Source organism: Lolium perenne, chromosome 2 (genome assembly GCF_019359855.2).
Source record: "Lolium perenne isolate Kyuss_39 chromosome 2, Kyuss_2.0, whole genome shotgun sequence".
Taxonomy (NCBI): domain Eukaryota; kingdom Viridiplantae; phylum Streptophyta; class Magnoliopsida; order Poales; family Poaceae; genus Lolium; species Lolium perenne.
The window spans coordinates 95,681,819-95,692,000 of NC_067245.2; the positions used below are offsets into that span (position 1 = coordinate 95,681,819).

The window sequence follows — 10,182 nt, forward strand, 5'->3', positions numbered from 1 at the left end:
AGTTGAGATCTATCAAAAACGAGAAATCAAATGCGATCTATCTCCTTGGACCTTTGTACAGGCGGCATAGAGGTACCCCTTTGTGACACTTGGTTGAAACATATGTTATGCAATGATAATCCATGTAAATCCAAGCTAATTAGGACAAGGTGCGAGCACTATTGGTATTCTATGCATGAGGCTTGCAACTTATAGGATGTCTTATGCATAATACATATGAATTATTACTACCGTTGACAAAATTGTTTCTATGTTTTCAAAATAAAAGCTCTAGCACAAAAATAGTAATCCATGCTTCCCTTTGCGAAGGGCCTTTCTTTTACTTTATGTTGAGTCAGTTTACCTACTTCTTTCTATCTTAGAAGCAAACACTTGTGTCAACTGTGTGCATTGATTCTTACATGTTTATTATTGCACTTGTTATATTTTTTTTTAAAGGATATTGCACTTGTTATATTGCTTTATGTTGACAACTATCCATGAGATATACATGTTACAAGTTGAAAGCAATTGCTGAAACTTAATCATCCTTTGTGTTGCTTCAATGCCTTTTACTTTGAATCTATTGCTTTATGAGTTAACTCTTATACAAGACTTTTTGATGCTTGTCTTGAAAGTATTATTCATGAAAAGTCTTTGTTATATGATTCAGTTGTTTAATCATCATCTTTACCATTGCTTTGAATCACTTCATTCATCTCATATGCTTTACAATAGTATTGATCAAGATCATGTTGGTAGCATGTCACTTAAGAAATTATCCTTGTTATTGTTTACCTACTCGAGGGCGAGTTGGAACTAAGCTTGGGGATGCTTGATACGTCTCCAACGTATCTATAATTTCTTATGTTCCATGCTAGTTTTATGAAAATACCTACATGTTTTATTCATACTTTATATCGTTTTGATGCATTTTCCGGAACTAACCTATTAACAAGATGCCGAAGCGCCAGTTCCTGTTTTCTGCTGCTTTTGGTTTCAGAAATCTTACACAGGAAATATTCTCGGAATTGGAAGAAATTAATGCCCACGATCTTATATTTCACGGAAGGTTCCAGAGCACCGAAGAGGGGCCAGAGGGGAGCCAAGGGGGCCCCACCCCACAAGGCAGCGCGGCCAAGGGGGGGCGCCCCCTATGGTGTGGGTCCCCTGGGACCCCTCCGAGGCTGCCCTTCCGCCTATATATTACCTCCGATGCGAAAACCCTAAAAAGATAAGCCACGAGATGAGAAAAGTTACGCAGCCGCCGCCATCGCGAAGCCAAGTTCGGGGGACAGAAGTCTCTGTTCCGGCACGCCGCCGGGACGGGGAATTGCCCCCGGAATCCATCTCCATCGACACCACCGCCATCTTCATCACCGATGCTGTCTCCCATGATGAGGAGGGAGTAGTTCTCCCCCGAGGCTGAGGGCTCTACCGGTAGCTATGTGGTTCATCTCTCTCTCCCATGTACTTCAATACAATGATCTCATGAGCTGCCTTACATGATTGAGATCCATATGATGAGCTTTGTAATCTAGATGTCATTATGCTATTCAAGTGGATTTTACTTATGTGATCTCCGGAGACTCCTTGTCCCACGTGTGTAAAGGTGACAGTGTGTGCACCGTGTGGGTCTCTTAGGCTATATTTCACAGAATACTTGTTCACTGGGTCATGATTTGAGTTGGATGTCTCTATGAAATTGTGGTGTGTTAGTACCTCCTATGAATGCTCACAGTGACAGCGTGGGGTGTTTATTAGTACTCGGGAATACATCTTTAAGGTTTGCTTTTGCAGCCCTACACGGTGAATTAGTGTTCGTTATCCGGCCAGAGAGTAATTCAGAATAGCATAGTGAAGTGCTTATATTTATATTCAATTATGATTGCAATGTTGAGAGTGTCCACTATTGAAAGTATGATCCCTAGGCCTTGTTTCTAAGCATTGAAACACCGTTTCCAACAAGTTCTGCTACATGTTTGCTTGCTGCCATATTTATTTCAGATTGCAATTACTACTTACAATCATCCATATTACTTGTATTTCACTATCTCTTCGCCGAACTAGTGCACCTATACATCTGACAAGTGTATTAGGTGTGTTGGGGACACAAGAGACTTCTTGTATCTTAATTGCAGGGTTGCTTGAGAGGAATATCTCTGACCTCTACCTCCCTGAGTTCGATAAACCTTGGGTGATTCACTTAAGGGAAACTTGCTGCTGTTCTACAAACCTCTGCTCTTGGAGGCCCAACACTGTCTACAGAAATAGAAGCGTGCGTAGACATCAATAGGCCATGGACTCTTGTGCGGGCATGCGTGGATCCAAGTTCAGGAACCTTGAGAGAAAACTACGTAAACATATGTGCACAATGGGTGGGTCCATATATGCCAAGCAGCCCGAAGCTCGGATATTGTGATGCGTTCCCTCCATGAGGAGGATGTTCGGCGCTCCCATCACCGGTGAAAGTAATCTTGGGAAACAAGTTCACATCTAGAGGTTGTCGTTCACAATTTTCAGGCCCAGGTGGGCCAGATGTAAAGTTGTCACACGAAAATGCGAAACTGTCACGAGGATTGACATTCTCTAGCGGATCTCTCTCAATGTCAGGCTCATTCCATCATTGATTCTCAAACATGTTTGTAGTGGTATGCCATCATAATATGATGTATACACCTTTTGGATTGGTCATATATCTTGGCGAACCTCAATATTTTCAAAGTACGAGGTATTACCAAGATCCTTCATATCATATTTAGAAGGTTGAAATCTCTTGGATAGCCAGCGAAATTCAATCTACATAAAGCAATGAAGCTTACTCCCCAATGTCTTGTGGTACTATTGTAACATTCTTTGTTTGAATCTTTTAAAAATTTCTCAGTCACATTTGATTTTGTAGAGCCATTTATGGCCTACCATTATTTAACTCATTCATAAAATTCTTTTAAGTTTCATACATCATTAAAGCTCATAATATTCATCCTATATGGCCAAATGCCAACGAGATGAATGTTCACACACAGTTACTTATCATACAAAAATTGTTGAGACATAACACAAATGTTGCATTAGGGATTGCATAACTATCAATTTACCTAATACATATGAACAAAGATCTAATGGAGTTCTCCTTAAGATTTATGTTTAGAAACTCCGAGTTTCGAATGATCATTTTATTTTGGAGAACACATTTCCAAAATTTTGATAACATGCATTTTAGCTCTAAACCACAACACCATTGGGCAGAAGATGGAAAAGAACTTACAAAAGTGTGTCACATGATTATAAACAACGTTAGTCAAAAATACAATCATAAGCCACATGATTTCAACGAACTTGTCACCTGACTGGAGTGTGACACATGATTATAAAAGATGTTGTTCATAAATACAATCATAAGCCGCATGCTACATCATAATCAATATTTTAATATCTAACTTGCCACTTTAGCATGTGTGTCTCATAATGTTCTTAAGAGAAAAATTAAATACTAAAGGGTGCTAGAACATTAGTGTGTTTTTATTTTTACTCTCCAAGTAATACTTCTCCTTGGTTCCATCCTACCGAAAAATTAACACATTCATCATTGTAGTGTAAGAAGTGAATATCATATCCCAAATTTAATGAGACAATCCATTTCCCCCCAGAAATGTGGTAAACGTGAACACTATTTCGACGAGGTCTCATTATTCATTTCTCTATCATCTTTAATTGTGTCATAGCACACATCAATATTACAAAAGAAACATCATAGAGGACATAAATTTTCTAACTACATGGTGAGACTAACACAAAATAATTCATTACAAAGAACAAAAAAATTATATGAATAAACAAAAATGTCTTGTAGTGCTCTTATTTATTGTCCTTGTAGAAAAACCTCTTAAAGCCCGTTTTAGACAAGTACACTACCTTTTAAATGCTTTTCAATAGAGGCCAAGTATTCCATGGCATATATTGAATCGATAATTGTATTATTTATGTCATTCGAGATGGTATGCTTCAGCACCAAGAGTGAAAACCGGTTAAACCTCTCCCATTCTTTAGCTTTATTTATGGTTATACTTCTCCTTCCCTCCATCAGAATCTTCAACATGAACTTTAGGAGCTTCTTAATATAGTGCTTGGTGAAGGTCATGGATCCCTACCATGAAGAGAATCATTTCTTTCCATTAAAGAAAATCAGATACATCGTTTAGATAAAAGACATCATTTTTGTGGTCCATTCTAGAACAAGGACATCATTTTCCATCAGCATCATCAAACATAGTAATGAATGATCTAAATCGAAACAAATTAAACGTGTTCTAATCCGTGTCACCCCGTTGGGTTGAAAACAGAAAAGGAACATTATTTACTCAAAATGGGACATGAAAATAATCAACCTTGGTTAGAATACTCACATATACCATATATATCATATGCTCGTCAATGAAATCTCTAATCAAAACTTCTCGGTATTAGGGGAAGGGGAAGCAAACACCTATTGGACTAGTGGATGGCATTAGAGCATCTCCACCAGCGGCCCCGATAGCGTTTTGGGGGCCAGCAGCGAAAATGGGCTCGCACCGGTGCGTCCAAACGGCACCGGCCAATTTTCGAGCCCAATAGAATCGCCGGCAATCCCGTGTCGGCCCCTTTGCCAAGGGCGCGAATCGGGCGCGCCGGCGCCTCGTGGCACGTCTGAAAACGAGCGTGGGCTCCGCCTGGTAGCCTGAAACACCGATTTCCCACCTCCTACCACGCCCGAGCCGACTCCCACCCCTCTAGATTGCCACCGTCGTCGTCGCCGTCGCGCCCCTGCTTGCAATAGACACTGCCGCATGTCTAGGAACCGCCGTCCATCAACACGGCCGCCACCCCCTCGACTGGCGGCCGCTGTTTCGCCCGGAACAGAGCTCGCCGCCACCGCGGCACAACCGCCCCGCCCGCAAGGTGTTCGTCCGATTGCTGCGATGGACAACGAAGACGAGATGATGGTGCAGCTGTTCACGGAGGAGTAGAACGCTCAGACTGTTCGGCGGCAATAGCAGCAGCTGATTCTGACGAACATGCTGCCTTTCTTCGTCGTGCCTCAGCGCGGAGGCTCAAAGCCAGGCAAGAGGAGGAACATCAACCGACATCGTCAAGGCGGTGCAATGCTGCTTGACGCCGACTACTTCAACGATGACGCGACTCATTCGCTGAAGGAATTTTGGCGCCGGTTTAGGACAAACAAGGAGCTATTCTTGAAGATTGTCCACGGCGTCAGGGAGTACGACAAGTACTTCATGATGAAGCAAGATTGCACAGGTTTGTGGGGCTTCACGTGAATTCAGAAGTGCACTGCTACAATGAGCTGTCTTGCATATGGAGCTCCTCCAGATACAGCCAATGACTACCTACGGATGGCAGAGTCGACATGTATAGAGACTCTCTACAGGTTTTGTCGAGCCGTCATAGTGGTGTTTGCTAAAGACTATTAGAGAGCACCAAGAGAAGATGATACAGCTCGGATCCTGCAAAAGAATGCAGCAAGAGGGTTTCCTGGGATGCTCGGAAGCATTGACTGTATGCATTGGGGCGGGAAGAATTGCCCTTTTGCTTGGCAGGGATCTACAAGGGGCATACTGGTGAGTGCAGTGTCATTCTTGAGGCGGTGGCAGACCATGAGCTTTGGATTTGGCATGCATTTTTTGGCATGGCAGGAACAAACAATGATATCAACGTGTTGCAGCGCTCTCCGGTGTTTGCCAAGCTAGCTGAGGGACAAGCTCCTGTCGTGAACTTTGAGGTAAACGGCCAAGCATACAACAAGGGGGTACTATCTAGCTGATGGTATCTACATTTGTGAAGACAATTCCCTCTCCGGCAAACGAGATGGAAGCTTATGTTGCAACATGCCAGGAAGCAGCACGCAAGGATGTTAAGCGTGCTTTTGGGGTGCTTCAGCAGCGTTTCGCCGTTGTCAGGTACCCTGCTCTCACTTGGTCTAAGTCTCAGATGTGTGAGGTGATGAACGCTTGTGTGATCATGCACAACATGATCATTGAGAGTGAGCGCGACGCACCTGTGCAGGATGATCAACCATTTGATTATCAAGGGTCACTCGCTGAGGTAGAGCATGTACCCCAAGAATTTTCCATTTTTCTTCATATGCACAATGAAATTCGAGATGCAGATGTCCATGCACAACTGAAGGCAGATCTAGCTGCGCATTTGTGGGCGAGGAGAGGAGCCGCCAATAATGCATGATTTTATGTCTATTTGTTTGGTTGTATGATAATTTAAGTACTATTTGTTTGTTTGGTTGTAGGAATAATTTAAGTACCATTTGTTTGATTGATTGTATGAATAATTTAAGTACTATTTGTTTGATTGCATGAATAATCTAATTCTAATTGTGTGATTGTATGAATAAATTGTGATTGATATGCTGTTTTAAAATATTGTAAAAAGAAAATAAAATTGGGGGCCGCCGTTTGGAAGGCGCCGGTGTTGGAACGGCGTCCCCAAATGGAGGATGCACTGCTGGTGCCCTATACAGCAGTGCATGCACCCCTGCTGGCGACTATTTGGGGGCCGCCGGTGGAGATGCTCTTAGTGGTGGTGTTTCTCTAGGAGTTAGAGCGGTGTTTATTCTACCACGTCGACGGCTACGGGTCTCGGCAGCGTAGTGTAGAGGGATCTTGACGATGGGTGTGTGTGATGATGGACGACAGATCTGGCAAGGTTAACGCCTTGATCCCTGACTTGAAGATGGGTTGGCGGCGACTTCTAAAGTATGTGCAACGGTGTGTGTTGAGCGTCTATTGGGCCGATTTGTGCTCTCGGCTAGGCCTTGGGCGGTTTGGTGAAGCATCTGGTTTTAACATGATGTGTGTAAGTGTCATATCAGGGCATATGGTCGCAACATGGCCACCCCTTCATCAACCTTGTAGGTATTGCGACAGCTGTAGTTATTTAGATGGCTTCTGGTTAATCATTGTATCCTCTTTGATAGCTTTTATTGAATAAAATAAATAAATAAGAATATGTGCACCATTTTGATGCATAGGCTGTGGATTTCAACCTACATTTCAAAAATAAAATAATCGCAATCGGTTTGAGTTAGCATCTCAAGCATACTACCGCCCAGCTTTTAAGCTGATAACACATTCAAAGTATGTGCTCAAGCAGACTACCAAATTCGCCTCCAGTGTCTTTTCTATTGTAGCGAGCAAAAGATTTTTTTTTTCTTTTTGAAACGGAGGCAAACGATATGTCACAATCTACTAACTAAAATAAAGATGTTCTGTTTATACTAATAATGAAAAATCGGACGAAAACTGTTACAAAAAAAAACACAAGCAAACCACACCATGCAACTTCCCTGCAGAGAGACAACCAAGAAACTCTCAAAAAGAATACCCTTTGACACCCTACATACAGGAATCAAAAGAGAAATGTCATTGTACCTTTCATTGTGTTTTGGAAATCTAAATCGAATTGTTCTGCAATGAAACATGTTGATTTATTGCACGGGAGGTTCGGTGCACAGTACTTTCACCGCTCAGGCAATCAAAACTGAATCTTCCAATCCCATCCTGAAGAAGTCTGACCCCGATTAGAAACAAGATCTGATTCAAGACATAGGTTAACTGCTTCTTCGAACATCCAACATAAATAGTAGTCCCTGCATAACGCTATGATCAGAAAATGGTCCAAAGAGCATTTGCTAGACTGAAGCTATGACGCTACACATGAAGACTAGTAATCTTGAAGCGGCTGACAATGTGAAGACAATTGCAAAACAAAATAAGTAGTTCGATCATCTTATTGCTAGACAAGCTAGTTAGTTCTTGATATGAACTCTGACTGAATTAGTTCTCTTCATGCCTTCTTAGTTTGTCCCTGCTTTTTGTCTTTGAGGAAGTCTGTGAGACCCTGGAGCGCGACGTCGGCGTCACTGGTCCTCAGCAGCATCTCGGACACCTCTGCCGGCGTCACCTGCACCACCGCAAGCAGATCTTGTATCTCCGGGCACAGGGGGTGATCGTCCACGACGAAGTAGTTCCGGGCAAGCGTCTTGAATGCTTCCCAGCAGCAGAAGCCCATGTAGATGTGCATGTCCATGCGCCCCGGCCGCAGCAGCGCCGGGTCGAGGCGGTCCTTGTAGTTGGTGGTGAAGACGATGATGCGCTCCTCGCAGCTCGTCGACCACAGCCCGTCGATGAAGTTGAGCAGCGCGGACAGGGTAACCTGAGGTTGCCATTTGGCCAAGCAAATGTTGGCCTTGAGAAATGTATGTTCGTTGTGAGTAACTGAGAAAACATGTTTGTGCTGTGATTACCTCAGTATTGCGCTTGGGCAACGGGGGCAGAGCCAAGGATTCTGATGAGTCGTTACTGTTGTCTTCGCCAGTCCCCGCCGGCGTCTTGCTCCCCTTGCCGTCGACTGCCCTTGACATGGCATCGCAGCAGCAGTCGATGTCCTCGATGACGAGGATGGACCGGTCGTGCATGTTAGGGAGCAGCCACCGGAGCATCGTGCTCTCGACGTGGCTGAGGTCGAGGTCGTAGATGTTGTAGCGGAGGTGGTTGGCCATGGCGGCGACCAGGCTGGACTTGCCGGTGCCTGGCGGGCCGTAGAGCAGGTAGCCGCGCTTCCACGCCTTGCCGATCCGCCGGTAGTGGTCCCTCCGGTTGGCGAACAGGTCGAGGTCGGCAACGATGGACTGCTTGAGCGTCGGGTCCATGGCAAGGGTGTCGAACGTGGCGGGGTGGTGGTGGTTCAGGCCGAACCACGAACGCCCCTCGTTGAGGCAGATCTTGAGCGATCGCTCACGCAGCTCCGTCTCCTCGGCCGCCGTCATGACGAAGGGCACGTACCTCTCCATCGCCAGTTCTGTGTGCTCCGCGTCGAAGCTGAGCATCAGCATGAACTCGCGTTCACCGCCGGTGCCGGACTCCCCGTCATTCGTTTTCTTCTTCTCTCCACCGCCGCCGTTGCTCTTCTCGACGGACGTCCACGTGAACTGCACACCGTCAAAGACGTCGATGGTGGAGTCATCGGGCTCCATGAACAGGCGCTTCCTCCAGCTTCTCCGGCCGGTGTCGTCCCTGGACTTGCACAGCGTGAGCCCGAGACGGCGCATGTCGCGCGGGTCGAGCCTGGACGACAGGTACGTCCGCGCAGCGTCGAAGAGGAGGTTCTCCTCGCTGCCGGAGCCGCCGCCGGTCTGGCTCCGGACGACGAGCGTGCGCCGCTCCTTTGCGCCGGCCCAGCCGAGCCGCGCGCGGAACACGGACGCGCCCCAGCGCGCCGCTGCGCGCAGCTCGTCGGGGAGGAGCTCACGCGCCATGCTCCGTGCCAGAACCGCGTAGGCGGCCGCCGATGCTGCCGTGCTCAGGGCCTTCCGGTACGCGTCCGCCGCCTTGCCACCATAAGCCACCGTACTCCCTGACGAAGGAGAAGGATCCATCGGCGCCATTGCCGCCGGCGCTAGTGCGAGTGGATTGTTCGAAGTTGGGCCGTGCTACGGTGCTAGACTGCGAGTGGGGATCCCGTGCGGTTTTGTTTGCTTTGAACGGTTGCATAGTGGTACAGGTCAGGCGGCCTTCCACATTCCGTACTGTCGTGGAGTGAGCTTGACTAGTCAAACTATACAGGACAAGGCAACATGCTTTTCTCCTGTCCCCATTCTTCTCCTTGACCCGTCAGGCCGTCACCTATGGTGGCCGGTATCCCCTACGAGAATAAAATAAAAGAAAACTCTTTATCCCATTTGATTTTCTTTTTTGAACAAGTGTAGGGTGTCGAGCATCCTAAATTTTTATTCAACTCATAGACATTGTACAGATAGTAATATTGTTTCAGGTAGTTGCAAATGGTGCACCGTTGCAGCTACCGGACAAACTAAGAGCATCTCCATTCGCGTCCTCCAAAGCGTCCCCCAAAGGGATTTGGGGCGCGCCGGACAGAAAATGCGTTTCAGCCGTATCCTCCAAAGCCCATTTTTGTCCGACGCGCCCCGATACGGTGTCCGGCGCCCCGAGCCCGTCCCCGTCCCACAGGGGACGCCGGACATAACGAAAAACGAGGCGGGCTCCCACATGTCGGCGACTATTTGCATAAACCGTTGGTTCGCGCCTCTTTTCTCGTCGCTCCTTCCTTCCCGCGCCTCCCACCCCACCGCCGCCGCTGGATTTCCCGGCCGTTTGGGCGTCTGATCTCTGCTGA

At 46.3% G+C, this 10,182-nt stretch overlaps 1 protein-coding gene across 1 annotated transcript; it reads right to left on the reverse strand.

Moving 5' to 3' along the window:
* Positions 1–7,567: 7,567 nt before the first annotated feature.
* Positions 7,568–9,511, reverse strand: LOC127333309 (AAA-ATPase At3g50940-like). The gene is made up of 2 exons (XM_051359694.2): positions 8,294–9,511; positions 7,568–8,202 (listed from the first exon to the last, which is right to left on the reverse strand). The coding sequence occupies exons 1-2, from the start codon at positions 9,431–9,433 to the stop codon at positions 7,834–7,836; spliced, it is 1,509 nt and encodes a 502-aa protein (XP_051215654.1). The 5' UTR covers positions 9,434–9,511; the 3' UTR covers positions 7,568–7,833.
* Positions 9,512–10,182: the final 671 nt, after the last annotated feature.

Bases quoted from the DNA above. Each gene is read 5' to 3' on its own strand.
- LOC127333309 (XM_051359694.2), bottom strand. From the start codon at position 9,433: ATGGCGCCGATGGATCCTTCTCCTTCGTCAGGGAGTACGGTGGCTTAT. The intron at 8,203-8,293 runs GTAATCACAGCA...TGGCAACCTCAG, and splicing joins TGCCCAAGCGCAATACTGAG to GTTACCCTGTCCGCGCTGCT.